Raw genomic sequence first — 21,440 nt, forward strand, 5'->3', positions numbered from 1 at the left:
ATTAACCCCAGGCATTTTGTGAAGAAAATCAGCCCCTTTTTTGTCTCAATGTCAATTGTTCCCATTTTGCAATGGTACTTAGAGACTATTTCTTAAGAATTTGGATTATCCAGTTTCTAATTCTGAATAATTGTCATAAGGGCCTAGCTGTGACCATATAATAACTCGGTACATACTTGGCTGTAAATAGCTGTGGGGGGGGGGGAAGAAAGGCTGATACAAAAAAGGCACCTCTTGTTCTGTAATAAGTTTTAATTGCTAAAGCTGATCTGTGGATGTAACAAATTACATAATCTAGAAGTGTGTTCTTGTGACCTAAAGCCTGGAAGACAATTCCAAGAAACCTGAAAACTTTAGCTTGTTCAGTTTGTGTCCACTTAGTTGCTCCATATGGATTCAAGGGTGCTTAGCAAATACTAATATTTGTCTTTTCATATTTTATTGTTAATTTATTATCTGTGCAAAGAATGGCAAATGACCTTAGTGCATATGTTAAGCTAATTGGAATTTAGAAAAAAGCCAAATAGCATTGGGATCTATCTATGTGCCAACTCTGGTAGAAAAAAAATCATAATGGTGGTGTCAAAATGCAGCCCTGTGTGTCTCCTCACTGAGGGAACTGCTTTTTGAATGGCATTGTGAAGTAAATCAAGTTTTGACACAATTTATATATCAGTAATAATAGCCATTTATTGTGGATTTAATGAGCTTGCGCCACAGTTGACTCTAGATCAGACATGTCAAACACAAGGCCCGGGGCCCAGATCCGGCCCACGAAGTGGTTTCATGCAGCCCACGAAGCCATCCTGGAAACAGTGAGGGAACGGCCCCCACTACCTTGGCCCTGGCCCAGAGACCCTCCTTCTGCCAGAGACCCTCAGATCTGTCCCACTCCTGCCCAGGCCCCCATAGGCACCCTTGATCCGAACGATGTAGAGCTGGCCACGGCAACTCAGTAGGCCATACGCACTCTAGCCACGCCCACCCAGTAGGCCACGCCCACCCTGGCCATACCCACCCGGCCCCTTGAGGGCAACCGCAATGCTGATGCGGCCCTCAGTGAAATTGAGTTTGACACCCCTGCTCTAGATATTTATTGTAGAAAACTTTAATATGAATTTAGGTCTAGGCCTGGGGCAAAAATGACAGTGTTTATTCTGGTGGAGAATTTTTGTCATAACCTGGATGACAGGAGGCACCCTTCTGGTCTTGGTAGATTGCTCGACAGTGTTCAGTACTATTGGCCATGATATATTTTGACCATCTGCAAGAGTTTGGAATGAGTGATATTATGTTACAATGGTTTTGTTGCTTCTTGAGTGGACTGTTCTGTGTGGGGAATGTGGAAATCATTTGTGGGATGCTGAAAGGTTTGATTTGCTTTCTGCTGATTTTAATGTCTGCATGAAATTGCTGAGAGAGGGCAGCTGTGGTTTGGAATATATTATCAGTGTACAGCTTTACATCTCTACCAGGCCAAGTTGGAGATACAATATGGAAATATTGTGAAAACAAAAGCTGTTGGGGACTGATAAACTAAAAAAAGGCTGAGGTTGAACCCTAGCATCACAGAGTAGTTTGTCGGAAGGGTTGTCAACTCCAGTAATAACTGTGAATGGAATGGCATTTCCTCTGAAGGAGCAAGTTTGTGATTTGAGGAGTTTCCCCTCACGGTCACTGCTAGATAGGCAGGCAGAGGCAACGGCCAGGGGAATCTTTGCCCAGCTTTAGTTTTTGTGCCACTTACAACTTACCTGGTAATGGGAGGCCCTGGCAATCTGTGGCTATAGAAAGAAGGTCTTTAGTAAATTATTAAGAACCTACAGTTTTAAATGCTTTGTTTGTTTGTTTGTTTATTTAAACAATTAATTGGCTGTATATCTTACCACAGTTTTAAATGCTTTATTCATTTAAACAATTAATTAATTGGCTCTCTTACCAAGGATAATTGTGGGTAGCTTACAATATTAAAATTATGCAAATAAAATACTACAAAAATATAATACACAACCCTAGCTAAAAATGGGGAAGGAGGGAGTGGGATAAGCAGGGGTAGAGGTGGGATCTGTTATTAATGTATTAACCACCTCCAATGTGAAGCCCCCCCCCCCCTTTGGAACCCCAAGCCAACTGGCAGAGCCAGGTCTTGAAGCTCTTGCAGAAGGCCAGGAAGGTAGGAGCCAACCTCATTCTGGGGGACAAGATGTTCCAAAGGGCAGGAGCAATAGCAGACAAGGATTCCTGGACCATGCCAGCTGGAATTTAATTTCTTAAATTCTTCTATTTCAGAATTTGTGCTCTTAAATGTTTTGGTAATTAATATGAATTTGGTCATTAATATGTTGTTTGTATTTCACCTTTATATATATATAAGCTTTTTATTGTTTTTTCCCCCTCTACATACATATGTTAGTTTTTCAAACAGCGTGTGATCTGGGTTCATATAACACTAACACATAGTCAAATCCTACTCTTTGGTTCTCTCTTCTAGCCATTTGTAGAATAAATTCCAGCTTTGGTAGTATTCTGCTTTGGTAGTATTTCACCTTTAATAGAAATGCATAATGTTTATGAAAAATATGGAATATAAAACATGCAACTTAAATCCATCCTTTAAATAATCAGCTCAGTTCATAATGAGCAATTGCTAATTTGTAGTATCTTCTGTCCTACTAAAAGTAATGCCAAGACCGGTCCTCTTTACATTTAATTTGACATGGTTTTCTAATTACAGCTATTGTGGATGATGAACGGCTTTCAGCAGAGGAGATGGATGAGAGGAGACGTCAGAATATTGCTTATGAATACTTATGCCATCTAGAAGAAGCAAAACGGTAATCATTTAAATGATATTGGGAAAGTTCTATTGTAGAACTTTGAGAAAAATACTGGCAGTACATCTCATTTTACAGAAATGTTAAAACAGCTAATATTGTGTTAAACATTGTAGCTGGGAAATCAACATAAATAAATGCATTTCTAAGAAAATACCTAAAACACGTCAGTTTTTGGTTGGCTTATCCCAGAGAGAAGATAGGTGTCACTATATATAAAGAATGGGGCAATAAAGACCATTACTTTGGGTAATGGGAGAACGACAACAATCTTAAAGTAATCTAGTTTAAATTCCCCTTGTATCCACTGCAGACATGAGAAATGAATTAGAAGCAAAAAAAATTTTTCACCCTCCTTCTATATAAAGAAATCAAATTATTTTTTAGGAAATTAATTTGATAGATGGAGAAAAACTAAGTCTTTTAATTAAACAATTCTTAATTTAATTATAGAAGTATACTTCAGTAATCTTTGTATTCCTGACTCTTCCCCTTTTTAGAGTACATACTTCAGAATACTATTCAAAAACTAATGCGACTCTCAGTCCAAAGAAAGTTCTTCATTCTAACCTCATATTGTGTATTGCTTTTAATGTAACATTGTTAGTTTTTTTCTGATTTTTTTTCCAACTTCGCTCAAGTTTTTAATGCCCTAGTTATTTGAGATTTTGGGCTCTATCTCCAAATTTGAATCAATTACAGTGTGCTGGTGATTCATTTACATAACTTACTACAGGTGTGTTAAGTCATTCAGATGGGTGCTTTTGTTTGTGATGATTCTGCAACTGAAATGCTGCTATTTGAAGCTCCAGTCTGTGGTATCCACTTGAACTACTGTAGTATCTTGCCATTTGAAGGCCTTCCCAAGTTATATGTGCAAAGTGGGCAGAGCATGTAGGGAAAGAAGACACTTTGATAAGGATTGCCACTGAATAAATGGTGCTGCTGTAAATAAAATGTACTTGTGAATGATTTACCCTGTTCTGTCATTTGCCATAGACCTACAGGTGAAACTCAAAAAATTAGAATATCGTGCAAAAGTTCATTTATTTCAGTAATGCAACTTAAAAGGGGAAACTAATATATGAGATAGACTCATTACATGCAAAGCAAGATAGTTCAAGCCGTGATTTGTCATAATTGTGATGATTATGGTGTACAGCTCATGATCCACAATCTCAGAAAATTAGAATATTGTGAAAAGGTGCAATATTCTAGGCTCAAAGTGTCCCACTCTAATCAGCTAATTAAGCCATAACACCTGCAAAGGGTTCCTGAGCCTTTAAATGGTCTCTCAGTATGGTTCAGTAGGAATCACAATCATGGGGAAGACTGCTGACCTGACAGTTGTGCAGAAAACCATCACTGACACCCTCCATAAGGAGGGAAAGCCTCAAAAGATAATTGCAAAAGAAGTTGGCTGTTCCCAAAGTGCTGTATCAAAGCACATTAATAGAAAGTTATGTGGAAGGGAAAAGTGTGGAAGAAAAAGGTGCACAAGCAACAGGGATGACCGCAGCCTGGAGAGGATTGTCAGGAAAAGGCCATTCAAAAGTGTTGGGGACTTTCACAAGGAGTGGACTGAGGCTGGAGTCAGTGCATCAAGAGCCACCACACACAGACGGATCCTGGACTTCAAATGTCGTATTCCTCTTGTCAAGCCGCTCCTGAACAACAAACAACGTCAGAAGCATCTTACCTGGGCTAAAGAAAAACAGACCTGGTCTGTTGCTCAGTGGTCCAAAGTCCGCTTTTCTGATGAGAGCAACTTTTGCATCTCATTTGGAAACCAGGGACCCAGAGTCTGGAGGAAGAATGGAGAGGCACACACTGCAAGATGCTTGAAGTCCAGTGTGAAGTCCACAGTCTGTGTTGATTTAGGGAGCCATGTCATCTGCTGGTGTTGGTCCACTGTGCTTCATTAAGTCCAGGGTCAACGCAGCCGTCTACCAGCAGATTTTGGAGCACTTCATGCTTCCTTCCGCAGATGAGCTTTATGGGGATGCTGACTTCATTTTCCAGCAGGACTTGGCACCTGCCCACACTGCCAAAAGCACCAAAACCTGGTTCAGTAGCCATGGGATTACTGTGCTTGATTGGCCAGCAAACTCGCCTGACCTGAACCCCATAAAGAATCTATGGGGCATTGCCAAGAGAAAGATGAAAGACATGAGACCGAACAATGCAGAAAAGCTGAAGGCTGCTATTGAAGCATCCTGGTCTTCCATAACACCTCAGCAGTGCCACAGGCTGATAGCTTCCATGCCACGCCGCATTGAGGCAGTAATTGCTGCAAAAGGGGCCCAAACCAAGTACTGAGTACATATGCATGCTTATACTTTCCAGAGGTCTGATATTGTTCTATGTACACTCCTTGTTTTATTGATTGCATGTAATATTCTAATTTTCTGAGATTGTGGATTTGGGGTTTTCATGAGCTATATGCCATAATCATCACAATTATGACAAATCACGGCTTGAACTATCTTGCCTTGCATGTAATGAGTCTATCTCATATATTAGTTTCCCCTTATAAGTTGCATTACTGAAATAAATGAACTTTTGCACGATATTCTAATTTTTCGAGTTTCACCTGTATAGTGGGCATAGAATTTAGGGCTCTGCTCTGGCTTATAAAACGTGGACCTAAAGCACGATATAGAAATTCAAAGTTGTTTTAGATTCCCTTTGTTATGTAGCGAGTTCTTCGTGCAGGAAAGGAGACGAGGCAAATGAGTTCAACAAAGCTCATGGTTTATTGCTTGCAGGATCTGAACTGAGAATTGAGCTGCAACTAGCAGCAATTTATAGCTTAGCCCCTAGGCGGCAGCTAATAGGTTTAAAGCAACCATTGCCGCCTAGGGACAGCCAATAGCAGCACTGGAGACCTGGAGTCTGGGTTGCTGGAGAGCTGTTAGCTGCTCCAGCTAACCACGTGGTATTACAATTGAGCCCAATACATAACACCCTTGAAGTGGGCTGATGTCCTTAATTTGCTAAGCTTTTTCTCTAATGTACTTTTGGTACTCTACAAATCTGTTGTCAAATCATAATGTCACATTGTGCAAGCCCAGTTACAGTTTTCGGACAGGTAGTGAAACTATGACAGAGTAGAGAGAAAAAGATACCGTATATACTTGAGTATAAGCCGAATTTTTCAGCCCACTTTTTGGGCTGAAAAATTCCACTTCGGCTTATACTCCAGTCAACAAAAAAAACTTACCGAGGACTTGTGCGCGGCCGAGGCTTTGGTGCTTCCGGGATCGCCCGCACCTCTCCCAAGCCACCGCCGTCCGAGACCTGCCGAAGTTTGGGGAGGTGCGCGCGCACCTCCCCAAACTCCGCGCCTTGCCTGCCTGCTTCTTTCCGCAGCGGAAAGAAGCAGGCAGGCAGGGTGCGGAGGAACGGAGACTTGCCGACGTTTGGGGAGGTTTGGGCGTCTCCCCAAACCTCGGCAGGTCTCCGTTCCTCCGCGCAGACCTGCCGACGTTTGGGGAGGTTTGGGCGCCTCCCCAAACCTCCCCAAACCTCGGCAGGTCTCCGTTCCTCCTGCCGACCTTTGGGGAGGTTTGGGCGCCTCCCCAAACCTCCCCAAACCTCGGCAGGTCTCCGTTCCTCCTGCCGACCTTTGGGGAGGTTTGGGCGCCTCCCCAAACCTCCCCAAACCTCGGCAGGTCTCCGTTCCTCCTGCCGACCTTTGGGGAGGTTTGGGCGCCTCCCCAAACCTCGGCAGGTCTCCGTTCCTCCGCGCAGACCTGCCGACCTTTGGGGAGGTTTGGGCGCCTCCCCAAACCTCCCCAAACCTCGGCAGGTCTCCGTTCCTCCTGCCGACCTTTGGGGAGGTTTGGGCGCCTCCCCAAACCTCGGCAGGTCTCCGTTCCTCCGCGCAGACCTGCCGACGTTTGGGAAGGTTTGGGCGCCTCCCCAAACCTCCCCAGGTCTCCGTTCCTGTTTGGGGAGGTTTGGGCGCCTCCCCAAACCTCCCCAAACCTCGGCAGGTCTCCGTTCCTGTTTGGGGAGGTTTGGGCGCCTCCCCAAACCTCCCCAAACCTCGGCAGGTCTCCGTTCCTCCGCGCAGACCTGCCGACCTTTGGGGAGGTTTGGGCGCCTCCCCAAACGTCCCCAAACCTCGGCAGGTCTCCGTTCCTGTTTGGGGAGGTTTGGGCGCCTCCCCAAACGTCCCCAAACCTCGGCAGGTCTCCGTTCCTCCGCGCAGACCTGCCGACCTTTGGGGAGGTTTGGGCGCCTCCCCAAACGTCCCCAAACCTCGGCAGGTCTCCGTTCCTGTTTGGGGAGGTTTGGGCGCCTCCCCAAACGTCCCCAAACCTCGGCAGGTCTCCGTTCCTCCGCGCAGACCTGCCGACCTTTGGGGAGGTTTGGGCGCCTCCCCAAACGTCCCCAAACCTCGGCAGGTCTCCGTTCCTGTTTGGGGAGGTTTGGGCACCTCCCCAAACCTCCCCAAACCTCGGCAGGTCTCCGTTCCTCCGCGCAGACCTGCCGACCTTTGGGGAGGTTTGGGCGCCTCCCCAAACCTCCCCAAACCTCGGCAGGTCTCCGTTCCTGTTTGGGGAGGTTTGGGCGCCTCCCCAAACGTCCCCAAACCTCGGCAGGTCTCCGTTCCTCCGCGCAGACCTGCCGACCTTTGGGGAGGTTTGGGCGCCTCCCCAAACGTCCCCAAACCTCGGCAGGTCTCTGTTCCTGTTTGGGGAGGTTTGGGCGCCTCCCCAAACCTCCCCAAACCTCGGCAGGTCTCCGTTCCTGTTTGGGGAGGTTTGGGCGCCTCCCCAAACCTCGGCAGGTCTCCGTTCCTCCGCGCAGACCTGCCGACCTTTGGGGAGGTTTGGGCGCCTCCCCAAACGTCCCCAAACCTCGGCAGGTCTCCGTTCCTGTTTGGGGAGGTTTGGGCGCCTCCCCAAACGTCCCCAAACCTCGGCAGGTCTCCGTTCCTCCGCGCAGACCTGCCGACCTTTGGGGAGGTTTGGGCGCCTCCCCAAACGTCCCCAAACCTCGGCAGGTCTCCGTTCCTGTTTGGGGAGGTTTGGGCGCCTCCCCAAACGTCCCCAAACCTCGGCAGGTCTCCGTTCCTCCGCGCAGACCTGCCGACCTTTGGGGAGGTTTGGGCGCCTCCCCAAACGTCCCCAAACCTCGGCAGGTCTCCGTTCCTGTTTGGGGAGGTTTGGGCGCCTCCCCAAACCTCCCCAAACCTCGGCAGGTCTCCGTTCCTCCGTGCAGACCTGCCGACCTTTGGGGAGGTTTGGGCGCCTCCCCAAACGTCCCCAAACCTCGGCAGGTCTCCGTTCCTGTTTGGGGAGGTTTGGGCGCCTCCCCAAACCTCCCCAAACCTCGGCAGGTCTCCGTTCCTCCGCGCAGACCTGCCGACGTTTGGGGAGGTTTGGGCGCCTCCCCAAACCTCCCCAAACCTCGGCAGGTCTCCGTTCCTGTTTGGGGAGGTTTGGGCGCCTCCCCAAACCTCCCCAAACCTCGGCAGGTCTCCGTTCCTCCGCGCAGACCTGCCGACCTTTGGGGAGGTTTGGGCGCCTCCCCAAACCTCCCCAAACCTCGGCAGGTCTCCGTTCTTCCTGCCGACCTTTGGGGAGGTTTGGGCGCCTCCCCAAACCTCCCCAAACCTCGGCAGGTCTGCGCGGAGGAACGGAGACCTGCCGAGGTTTGGGGAGGTTTGGGGAGGTTTGGGGAGGCGCCCAAACCTCCCCAAACAGGAACGGAGACCTGCCGAGGTTTGGAGACGTTTGGGGAGGCGCCCAAACCTCCCCAAAGGTCGGCAGGTCTGCGCGGAGGAACGGAGACCTGCCGAGGTTTGGGGACGTTTGGGGAGGCGCCCAAACCTCCCCAAACAGGAACGGAGACCTGCCGAGGTTTGGGGACGTTTGGGGAGGCGCCCAAACCTCCCCAAAGGTCGGCAGGTCTGCGCGGAGGAACGGAGACCTGCCGAGGTTTGGGGAGGTTTGGGGAGGCGCCCAAACCTCCCCAAACAGGAACGGAGACCTGCCGAGGTTTGGGGAGGTTTGGGGAGGCGCCCAAACCTCCCCAAACAGGAACGGAGACCTGCCGAGGTTTGGGGACGTTTGGGGACGTGCCCAAACCTCCCCAAAGGTCGGCAGGTCTGCACGGAGGAACGGAGACCTGCCGAGGTTTGGGGAGGTTTGGGGAGGCGCCCAAACCTCCCCAAACAGGAACGGAGACCTGCCGAGGTTTGGGGACGTTTGGGGAGGCGCCCAAACCTCCCCAAAGGTCGGCAGGTCTGTGCGGAGGAACGGAGACCTGCCGAGGTTTGGGGACGTTTGGGGAGGCGCCCAAACCTCCCCAAACAGGAACGGAGACCTGCCGAGGTTTGGGGACGTTTGGGGAGGCGCCCAAACCTCCCCAAAGGTCGGCAGGTCTGCGCGGAGGAACGGAGACCTGCCGAGGTTTGGGGACGTTTGGGGAGGCGCCCAAACCTCCCCAAACAGGAACGGAGACCTGCCGAGGTTTGGGGACGTTTGGGGAGGCGCCCAAACCTCCCCAAAGGTCGGCAGGTCTGCGCGGAGGAACGGAGACCTGCCGAGGCTTGGGGAGGTTTGGGGAGGCGCCCAAACCTCCCCAAACAGGAACGGAGACCTGCCGAGGTTTGGGGAGGTTTGGGGAGGCGCCCAAACCTCCCCAAACAGGAACGGAGACCTGCCGAGGTTTGGGGACGTTTGGGGAGGCGCCCAAACCTCCCCAAAGGTCGGCAGGTCTGCGCGGAGGAACGGAGACCTGCCGAGGTTTGGGGAGGTTTGGGGAGGCGCCCAAACCTCCCCAAACAGGAACGGAGACCTGCCGAGGTTTGGGGACGTTTGGGGAGGCGCCCAAACCTCCCCAAAGGTCGGCAGGTCTGCGCGGAGGAACGGAGACCTGCCGAGGTTTGGGGACGTTTGGGGAGGCGCCCAAACCTCCCCAAACAGGAACGGAGACCTGCCGAGGTTTGGGGACGTTTGGGGAGGCGCCCAAACCTCCCCAAAGGTCGGCAGGTCTGCGCGGAGGAACGGAGACCTGCCGAGGTTTGGGGACGTTTGGGGAGGCGCCCAAACCTCCCCAAACAGGAACGGAGACCTGCCGAGGTTTGGGGACGTTTGGGGAGGCGCCCAAACCTCCCCAAAGGTCGGCAGGTCTGCGCGGAGGAACGGAGACCTGCCGAGGCTTGGGGAGGTTTGGGGAGGCGCCCAAACCTCCCCAAACAGGAACGGAGACCTGCCGAGGTTTGGGGAGGTTTGGGGAGGCGCCCAAACCTCCCCAAACAGGAACGGAGACCTGCCGAGGTTTGGGGACGTTTGGGGAGGCGCCCAAACCTCCCCAAAGGTCGGCAGGTCTGCGCGGAGGAACGGAGACCTGCCGAGGTTTGGGGACGTTTGGGGAGGCGCCCAAACCTCCCCAAACAGGAACGGAGACCTGCCGAGGTTTGGGGACGTTTGGGGAGGCGCCCAAACCTCCCCAAAGGTCGGCAGGTCTGCGCGGAGGAACGGAGACCTGCCGAGGTTTGGGGAGGTTTGGGGAGGCGCCCAAACCTCCCCAAAGGTCGGCAGGAGGAACGGAGACCTGCCGAGGTTTGGGGAGGTTTGGGGAGGCGCTCAAACCTCCCCAAAGGTCGGCAGGAGGAACGGAGACCTGCCGATGAGCCGCGGCTACACAGGGTATTCCTGTGTATTCAGGCTTGCAAAATGGCGGATCGAGCCTCTGCTGGCGGCAGAGGCTTGCAGAACGGCGGATCGGCTTATACTCGAGTCAATAACTTTTTCCAGTTTTTGGGGGTGAAATTGGGGGTCTCGGCTTATACTCGAGTCGGCTTATACTCAAGTATATACGGTAAATGTATTTGGCTTCTGTTAGAACTGTACACAATTTTCATCTACAATCTTCTTGAGTGGCTTTACATGAGATTATACTCCTTTCGTGAATGATTAAGTGATTTATTTTTGAACCTCTTTCTTTTAGTTTGCTTATAAAACAATCTATGCCTCTTTTTCATATTCATTCTCTTTGCAACATGCAAATATTTTAATGTTTAATATTTTTAAAGACAATATTTCAGTTTAATACTGTTTACATAGTTCCCTTTTTCATGTTCCCTCTTCTAAATTATTTCTTGATCAATTTGTTTTGCTGCAAAGTTGTAAAAATGTTTACAGCTATCTATATTTCTGTCCTTTGGTTTTATAAGAATATTTCCTTTTTCCCATTTTATTTTGGCCTTTCTAATAAATGTGTATGTTTGATGGTGTAACCATGGTGATCAAGGATAGGAAGCCTCTATTAGATTCCAGTTGCAAGGGATTATTGGAAATTTGAGACTGCCGTGAAAGCCATCTAAGCAGATTATTAGGGTCAGAAGGCAATACTAGTTCCACCTTCATATTCATATATGGAATTTGACACACTCTTCATTTCTTCATAATGATACATCTTTCCTATAATGTGTTTATTCTGATTATTAAAAAATAAAGGTATTCTTGGGCTTATTTTTCTCATACATAAATATTAGAACTCTGTTTTTCTCAGTTCATGCTCCAGATTGGGAATGAGTCAGAACATGCTATCCTAAATCTAATGCAAGGTGCAACTGGGTCCTTCCAGAGTTATAAATTTGGTAATTTGGGTTAGATAGTCCTTTCATAGCTTCTCTGATAATTTATCAACTATTTTTTCAAGTTCAGGACATTCTGTACTTAAAAGATCCATTTATAAATGTTTTTCAGATTTCCCCCCCCAAATAATAATGGACATTTCATTTAAGTTTAAGCTGCCCTTAAACTTGAGTTCTTTCTAGCTTCACCTTACTGTGGTACAACCATTCCACTCAGAATTTGTTTTGAAGGCCTTTTGGAACGGAGATAGCAGATCTGAAATCAGTATTCAGTGAACATCTTATTAGAGAAATATTACTGCAGATTGTCATGCTTGTTTTTTTTTAAAAAGCTGACATTATATATTTCAAACAGCCATAGTTAATAAGTTGAGGTGGGTGTATATTGAGTACTTGCTAAAATTACTGTTTGCATACTTCCTGAGTAGTAGGTTTAATAAGCTAAAATATATGCAATAAACTTGAAAGAGTTGCTTCAGTTAATTACATTTCTGTAAACAATGGTTTCTGCTCAAGGTGATATTCATTAAAGGAATGGAATTGCATTTAAATATGGCAAGCAGTTTATCTCCAAGTGGATAAGTATCAGATTTTACCTTAAAACACATTTGTTTTTGTTTAGCTTGAAAAAATGTGGGCAAAAGGCATAACATAAATAAGAAATTGGTCTTTCTATACTGTTCTTAATGTATACTTGAAACTTAGTTTTAGAAGCTATTGCATGAAAATTGTGAAGACATCTTTAAAATAATAAGAAAAATTAAATATTCATGTATCTGTGATGGTGCAGTTGTTAGAATGCAGTATTGCAGGCTAACTCTGCCCACAGCCAGGAGTTCAGTCCTGACTGGTTCAAGGTTGACTCAGCCTTCCATCCTTCCAAGGTTGGTAAAATGAAGACCCAGATTGTTGGGGATAATAAGCCGTTGCAAACCACTCAGAGAGGGCTGTAACACTATGGAACGATATTACAAATCTATTGCTATTGCTATCTCATTAGGTATTGCTATCTCATTAGGTATAATTATCCAGTTTAGTTTTACAAGCTTTAAAGAGAACATTTTCTTTAATTATAAAAACGTGGAATAAAATGTGCAGTTTATTAGTTAAGAAAGTGTATCTTATGTTCTTGCTGTATTACAGACTTCTTAATTTGCTTTAAATTGAAATTAATTGTACAGCTTGAACTATAGTTATGCTTCTACTATATGTGGATCTTTATCTTGGATGATGAAGTGAGATAAAAGAAAAACCTACTTTTCACTAGTGCAGCCCTCTCCCTTCTCATATTTAATCAGCTTTGGAAAAAATGGACTTTCAATTTGTGATTTTTTTATACAAATATTTGTCAACTACTTGATTCACAAACTTCTTAATACCGTGATTTGTTTCAGAATGGTATTTTTCTATTTTGAAAGCTAAGAGAAACTACAGTTAACTAGAGACTTCCTTTGTTGTTTAATCATATTGCAAATTATTTATTAAATTATTAAATATAGATGTTTTTAAACTGCATGTCAGTGTTGTGATTCAGGGCCAGCCTGTGGGTCCGGCAGCCGGCTCGGATGTCTCGGATGACTCAGATGAGGGGGAGGAGGTGGGTGTTGAAGACGAACTTGCTGATGATGGCTTGGAGGCTTCGCAGAGCCCCCAGCCAGGGCCCTCTTCTCAGCTGCGCGAGCCCGAGAGTGCGGATGATGATGACCCACAGCTGGCCCTGTTCAAGGACGCCCGACGCAGGAGGCAGTCAAGCAGGAACAAGCAGAGAAAGGCTGTGGGACTCCTCGGAAGGAGGCACAGGGAGGCCACGCCCTGAACTCTAAATAAAAGGAGTGTTTGGGGAAGGGCTGGTTGCTGAAAGCAACCGTTCCGTTTGAGGATTCAAGTTCCAGTGTTTTGTTTCTTGTTCTGTTGTTGGTGTAATAAATCTTGGCAGACGCTTTCCAGCCTCAGATGCTCTCCAGTCTCTACTGTTTATACAGGGGTTTGCCTTTCTGCAAGGCCGGTAGCAGACTGGTTCAGAACAGTCAGTTTTACAAGAAGCTTAATGAACTTACATCTATACTGTATATTTAAGATGGTATGTATATACTGACAGTTCTTTAAATTGATATACATCTACCTTGTATCTTGTTACATCATGCTATGTTATGGGAGGACTATACTTGGTCAGAATGACAAGGATAAATACACAAAATTGGGTTAGAGAATAAATCAAAGATAGAAGATAGTGCAGAACCTTGAAAAGATGAAATGATTTGTGGATAAAACAGAAGTACTATTCATATGGATTTTAATAACTTAGTATGGATGATAGTCTTTCTATAATAACCTAAATTGCTGTAGTATGTCTTACAAGTCCTGCTTCACCCATGAAATCTAGCTGGGTGACTTGATCATACTCTCTGACTCACCCACCTCACGAGATTCTTGTTGGATGGGGGAAAATAAGAGGAGGAAGATGTGTGCATATGCTCACTGCATATGTTCACTGCCTTGAGTTATTTGTAAAAATAATAAAGGCAGGAAACAAATATATAAATAAAAATTCCCAAAGACTTCAGCTCAGGCAAGATGAATGTCACCAATGATGTCATTTATTTTCATGGGTATGATGTGAAGTATATCATCTTATCTTGCATTATTCTTACACAGATCTTATTATAAAAGCCAGTGCTCCTATGTGTTCAGAAAAGGAAGCATTTTCTAAAGAATATTTTATTAAATAATTGCTAGACATATTTTATTAAATCTAGCATTGAGGGGAGGTAAAGTAAGTATGGGCTCAAATGTGTAGTACATTTGAAAATAAAGCTGCATAATTCTGGTTTATTTTCTGTTTATTCCTTTGTTTCCAAAAAAAATTATTAATTGGTTGCTTAAGACAAGTTAAATAACTTACTGTTACAAAGATCTTGCAACATCTGACTTCTAGTTCCACAACCCAAGTCATTAAAATATATGGAACTTTATAAAGATTGACTTGGAATTAACTTAAAATCAGCTCAAACTAAATGCTTATAAGCAATTTTAATGTTAACAGTGAAGTTCAACAGTTTAAAATTTATTGCAGACTTAACATCACAAATGCAAATAATTAAGAAGTGCCACCCCATGAATCAGATCAAAGACCATATAATCTAACATCCTGTTTCCCGCAGTGGCCAAATATATACTGCTCAAAAAAATAAAGGGAACTTAAACAACACAATGTACTGTATGTATTTAATAGTAGGATGTCTTATCTTGTGTTCCCTTTATTTTTTTGAGCAGTATATTTTTCAGGAAGCTTACAATCAGAACATGAAAGAAACTGCCAAGGTTCCCAAAGAATTAGTATTCACTTATATTCTGCTTCTGAAATAGATATTTTGTGAGGTGGTAGTGATGTTCATGCCTTGATTGAAAAATAATGGAACTTTCTTAATATATAACTGAATAACTCAGCAAGCATATGAGGGTCTATTTGCACAAATGATGATCTTGTTAAGGGTATGGTCAGTGAATAGCAAGTATGGATAAAAATTCAGTGCAGAAAATTCATAAGTCTTCATAGCTAAATTTTAAGTTTATCCTGAAATAATTGAAATAGATATGAGGGACTTGTTCCTTGGAACAATTTGAAGATAGCATTTCAGTCTTTCCATGGCTATGACTTCTGGCAGTTATATATCCAAAACTCTGATTGGGGAAGGCTAGATTGCCATGTCAGGTTATCCTGGAAGTCTGCTTTTGGTTTCTGTATTTTATGATGAATGCTGGTTATAGAAGAAATAAGATAATATTATCAATATGTTCAATTGATGGTAAAATACAAGGCATCTTGTTTAAAATGCCAAACTAGAAAAATACCATACTTCAAATTGACCCATGAATAGTTTACATGAACATTAACAATTATTTGGAAAAATAAGTAGAAATGAGAGCAAACGTGAAGAGGAATAAACCTAACAAAGTCTAGCAACTGGGCAACCAGGATACACTGGAACATGTTATGTGCAGTATCCCATTTTTTAAGGCTCTGATGTGCCTTGCCTTGCTAAAAGCAATATGCCACTGTGGACATGATTGTTGAAAAGTCAAGAAAAGGCTTTGTAGCTTTTGTTTTTTTAAGTGATGCTTTTAAAATAAAAAAGCATACTTTTTTATGTTAGTTGCAGAAAACAGCTGCAGAGACCTCTTAGAACTCAACAAATAACCAGGTATGATATTTTTGGTCCCAATTCTTTCAGACTGCATATGGGGAAATTGTTTTGTTGAATATTTTGTTTATAAATGAATCAAGAATGTTAGGAAGAGGACCCAGTTTCCTTGGCTACCAGTTTTCTTTGTGTATAGATATTTCCTTGATTTGAAATATCAGTTAAAGAAAAGTGGTGTGAACTAGGCCTGAATCTTCTTCTTTAAAAGATGGAAATATTGTGTCCTATCCTACCTATCTGTGCCCCATGTAACTTAGAGAAGTAATAATTAATAAAGTTGCCAGGTTATTTGTTCAAAATATAAAAAATATATATTTTAAATGAAAGAATTTTTACGTTCTTTTTACCTTAAAAAAACCAAAAAGAAACCTTGAATTGTGCAAAGCATCAACTTCTAATTTCTTATTTATAAGATTGTCTTCAGTGTCATATTGAACTCATCTTTATATCCTGACTATGACATGAACAGCTTCATTAGTAATTTTTAAATGACTTGATATTAAGATGTTGCTTTCTTCTTGGTCCTAACACAAAGGAAATGAGGCTTAAAGTCATTAATTGTTTCAATTTTGAAATAGTACTTTCGTGCTTATCTCAAGATATTTTTTTGTGTGGACACAATCTGGTACATTGTGTGGCTGGGACCTGTCAAGTGCCCTCTGGGATACAGCATTGTGGCATACCATTTTCCTTGCTGTTGCTAGGCTCTCTTCTCTCTTTTGTCTTGGCTTACAGGAGAAAGGGGACAGGTTGCTTCCATAGAGGCAGAATATGCTTGTTATATCTTATGTGAGATCCATATACAGAGATATATGTGAGTTTAAACACTCTCTTGAAAGAGCAATTTGACAGATGCTGTTTAATTCCTGTACTTATTCCATTCTTTCCCATCACACCTCAAAGAGAGTGGTTTGGGTTGGGCTTTTGACCAGCAGATGACACTTTGTCAGAAGGGAAAAAAGTGGGGGGAAAAAAATCCTATGGCTTTCATTTTTTGTCCTGCATTAAAACTGCAAGGACAGCACCACTTGCTGGTCTTGTTACTGGGATTTAATAGAACCTGGCAATAAGAGCAGCACAAAGTTATTACGCTTTTCTGTCTGTTCACAAACTGGAGGAAAGATTCATAGGCCCCAGAGGCATTCTTGGATAGGTGGTTGCTGCCACGTCCTTTGCTTAGAAATGTGACCAACATAAAATGGGTGTGAGAAGAAAATTGGTTAATTTCTGTTTTAAGTGCATTAAGTGCTAGGGCAGTGGTGGTGAACCTTTTAGAGACCGAGTGCCCAAACTGCAATCCAAAACCCACTTATGTACCACCCAGTGCTGGGTGGGCATGGCCCGCTGGATGGGCATGGCTACGGTGGTCATGGGATACTGGGTGGGTATGGCCAGGGTGGGAGTGGCCAGCTTGTTGTTGCTCCTGGGGAAGGATGCCTGTAGGGGCCAGGCAGGGTTGGGGGAGATCCAGGGAGTCTCTGGCAAGTGGGGTAGTGGGCAGGAGGGTGTCTTGCTCAGCTGATGGCTTGGGGGCAAAGGGGGCAGCTACACCCCCTCCCAAACACTGCCGTCTCACGAAAGGAGGAAGCTGGGCTGTCTCCTCGCCGCCACCTGCTGGCCATCCGGGAGTTCCAGGCACGGGCGGCTGCCCTGCCCTTCTGGGCACCCCTCTGCAGCCTCGGCCAGGAAGCCTCCAATGGGGCCCCGTTCTCTACGCAGAGCAAGGCCTAGGTGGCGATGGTTGGACCCCTGGCGTGGCCTCTCTGCCTCCAGCCCCGACCAGGTGCTGACAGGGTGGGGCCACTGGGCATGTTGCCAGCCAGGAGTTGGCAGCCTTTTGGGAGAGCAGAACCCCCGTCCGCCCCCGTGGCCCAGTTGGCCAGTGCCTTCCGACCGGGGGCGAGGTGGTGTATAGATCTGAGGGACCCCAGGTCAGGCAAGAAAGTGTTTAAATGAAAACAACCACAGGAGACTATAACATCGATTGGAAGAATGTGCGTATGAATGAAGTTCCCCATCATTTCCTTACCAGCTGTTTGAACTCATGCTACACTAAATATTTTTTACTTTTTTGTTCAACTATTCTCACTATTTAATGGAAAGGAAATTGTTCTGAAATCTTAGAGAAATTCTGATCTCGGGAGCAGAATTCTTACAGAATATGTGAGCATCCTGTTTACCAATGTACAGCTCATCTAACCGCTCACACTTGAGCTAAACATTCACATTTCCAGTGAGTCTTTTCAGATTTAAAAAGGTAAAGGTAAAGGTTCCCCCGCACATGTGTGCTAGTCGTTTCGAACTCTAGGGGCCGGTGTACATCTCTGTTTCAAAGCTGAAGAGCCAGCGCTTGTCAGAGGACATCTCCGTGGTCATGTGGCCAGCATGACTAGACGCCAAAGGCGCATGGAATGCTGTTACCTTCCCACCATAGTGGTCCCTATTTTTCTACTTGCATTTTTATGTGCTTTTGAACTGCTAGGTTGGCAGAAGCTGGGACGAGTAACAGGCGCTCACTCTGTTACGTGGCACTCGGGATTCGACCCGCCAAACTGCTGATCTTCTGATCGACAAGCTCAGCGTCCTAACCCACTGAGCCACCGCGTCCCTTCAAAAGTTAGACATTTAGTAAAATCACAGAAAAATGAAGAGATGTGAAAAGCAGATGCAAGATGTTTTGAAATAAAAACCTAGATTCAAAAATATCTATTGTCCAAGGACACAAACAGAATGGTAGGTAAAACAGAAACAAGGTGGGGAAGTGACTAAGTAATTCATCCTATAACTAACTCTGATTTATTTTACCTGCTTAACTGGGTCCCAGATGGAGTTAGTATCATACAGACACTGTAATCCATCAGCAAAAGGGAGAGAAGTAGAAAAACTGAAGCTTCTTTTCCAAACAAAGAAAATGTATGGAAAGTTGTAAGAGAGATTTTGATACAGTATTAGAATAAAAGAAAAAGATTGTGGAGTTTTTTGGACAATTATAAATGCAAGTTTGCAATTTGACAAGGGATGAAATGGTTTAAAGATGATGACTGCAAGAGAGGGTTAAAAGTTCCCTTTAGCTCAGACATGTCAAACTTGCGACGTCACGTGACGTCATGCAACGTATTGGAACTTTTTCCCATTGCTGGCAATGGGATGGGCGCGGTTTCTCCGTGATGCTCCGGCCCGCAGGCCAGCAGTTTGACACCCCTGCTTTAGTTAGCTTCTTGTTGCTTTCTATTTTTTTAAAAACTGGGAGCTGCTTTGCATTATCTAATATTGGATACATGGATTTGTTGCCTAGAGTTCAATCTTATAAATAAAAAGCATGCATGTTGCAGCGGTATACTGTAGTTATGTAGTTTTGAGTAGTTTTCCTCCTGTCTATTGTATGCTAAGGTTTTTTTACAGAGACTACAGTAGCGATGTGGAAGTATTGAGCCTTAATTCTTTGCTGTGACTATTTTAGAACTTCAACTGGAAGGCACAGTACAATAAACCTGTAGCATTTTAGTCCTTAGCCATTATTTGGAAATGTTTCTTGCAGATCTCTGTAAGACTAGATAATATATTATGGGGAAAAAACATTTTTCCTTTTTAGTGAAGTCTGTTAGGCCATGTTCAAGGTGACGGATCTGTTTTGAGCTAAAATGATCTCCTACTCATCCTCCTGCTGACTGGATTACAGTGTTTGTATGACACTAAGTCCATCTGTGACCCAGATAAGCAGGTCATATTAATATAGAATTAGTTTTAGGATGAATTACTTATTTTAGTTACTTCTCCACATTGTTTCTGTTTTGCCTACCATTCTGTTTGTGGCCTTGGACAATAGACTTTGATCTATTGCTGTTAAATAAATATAGTTCTACATGTGATTTTTCAGTGACAGAGTTCTGATTTCAACATTTACTTCTAGTTCCTTAAGTTCAAAGTGGAATCACATGATTTATTAGTTAGCCAAGTAATTCATTGGGTAAGAGGTAAGAATATTGAAAATACAGCTAGACAAATACAGTTAGACACATATAAATGCTTGCTTAACTTGTGATACAACTAAATACTGTAAATCAACGTGACAAATACACATTTCTCTCTCTCTCTCTCTCACACACACGCACACACACACCCTCTCACGCACACACAATCACTTACACACACACAATCACACAAACAGAGATAATCTTTCTGTGCCAGAATTTATCCTTGTAGCTAAATGGCTATTGGATACAGAGTATAAATTGATGCAGTTTGCTGATTGCTACTAACATTTTTTCACTGTGTAGGTCATCTCTTGATCCTATATAATAGTTGAATAATCTTGCATTTTATCCTTTCTTATCTTATCCCTACTGTTTAGCATTTGTGGTCAGGTGTGGTAAACAGATAAAGTCTGCATCTCTGATACTACATTTGTCAACTTTTGAGATAAAAGGAAATAAAAAGTATGGTTTATTAGGCATTCACACATTGGCAGAAATATGCTGTTTAAAAAATGGAATTCAGTAGCAAAAACCTGTAAAGCAATATTTCTCAAAATGTGATACATACTAGATGGGTTGCAAGTCCCCTTTCCAAATTGAGAAGTAGCTCTTCAAAGAGGAAGGAGAGCAGAGCAGCTAGTCTCCAATTAATTATATAAAGCAATGTATCTTTTGAGTCTGGGATTGAAATAGTCATAGTAAATAGCTGAAGTTTTAAAAGATTTGTGCTTAGAAACCATGATAAAATAAATTACATCTGAAATAGATCTCTTGTTATATCAAATTGTAGAATCATAGAATTGTAGAGTTGGAATGGACCACAAGGCTCATCTAGTTCAACTCTGCAAAGTCCAGGAAAATTAATTAAAACATCCTTGACAAGTGGCAAACCAAATTCTTAAAATCTCCAGAACCCACAACCTCCATGGGCAGACTGTTGCAGAGATCTTGTCACCAGAAATATTTTACTTAAATAAAATCAAGGTAGCTACAATTTCCTGCCTTCGTTTGTGATTCTAGTTTCTATATCCATAGAAAATTGTTCCTTTTGGATGGCACCCTTTTATGTTTCTTTGCAGTGGTATCATGTCACTCCTTGGCTTCTTTTCTCCAGATTGAGCCTTCCAAGTTTCTTCAGCTTATCCTTTGGGAGATACTCTAGGGAGGCTAAGAAAGGAATGGAAGAGAGAGTAGACATAAACAGGAGAGAGAGAGAGAGAGAGAGAGAGAGAGAGAGAGAGAGAGAGAGAGAGAGAGAGAGAGAGAGAGAGTGTGAGTCAGTTGTCAACTTATCTCGTAATGACAAGTTATCCTAAGAGGGGAAAAAACCTGGGTGTCAGCCTTTTGAAACAGGCAGAGCAGGGATTGTTGGAATGCTTTGTATTGTTACAAGGTAGAAAACCAGAATCTTGAAAATCTTCAGAGTTTCTCTCCAGTCTGTCTTCATTTCTTTCTGTCACTTTCTTCTTTCTGAGTACTAAGTAATTGTTTCTGAAATTTTCCTCCCCTGTTTGCTCATGGCTTCCCTATTCCCAAGGCCAGATCTATATTATTTTCCCACATAAGAAAGGAAGATTTCAAATTGTTCAAAAATATCCCACCTTACTTAAATCACTATACATTTCCTTGAATTTGTCTTTGTTGTGTGAGACTTGACATCTTTATAGGCATATCTTCAAATAGCTTTATCACTTTTGTTGCTTGCTTCTGAAGCTATCCTAATCTGCTAATATCCTTCTGGAAATGATACAAATTCTCTTCATGTGACCTAATAAGTACAGAGTATAGAAGACTGCAAGGCGATCAAACCGGT

The 21,440-nt window shown here is 44.1% G+C and overlaps 1 protein-coding gene across 3 annotated transcripts in view; it reads left to right on the forward strand.

Moving 5' to 3' along the window:
• IQGAP2 (IQ motif containing GTPase activating protein 2) overlaps positions 1-21,440 on the forward strand; it is a 174,025-nt gene that overhangs the window by 54,300 nt on the left and 98,285 nt on the right. For 2 of the 3 annotated variants that reach the window (XM_083354736.1, XM_083354737.1), the window contains exon 2: positions 2,735-2,834. The exons of the other annotated variant lie outside the window; for it this stretch is intronic. In XM_083354736.1, the coding sequence (XP_083210862.1) occupies positions 2,735-2,834 (100 nt within the window). The remainder of the gene's footprint in view (positions 1-2,734; positions 2,835-21,440) is intronic. 3 annotated transcript variants of the gene reach the window in all.

This window comes from Vipera ursinii (assembly GCF_947247035.1).
Source record: "Vipera ursinii genome assembly, chromosome: 2".
NCBI classification, from domain to species: domain Eukaryota; kingdom Metazoa; phylum Chordata; class Lepidosauria; order Squamata; family Viperidae; genus Vipera; species Vipera ursinii.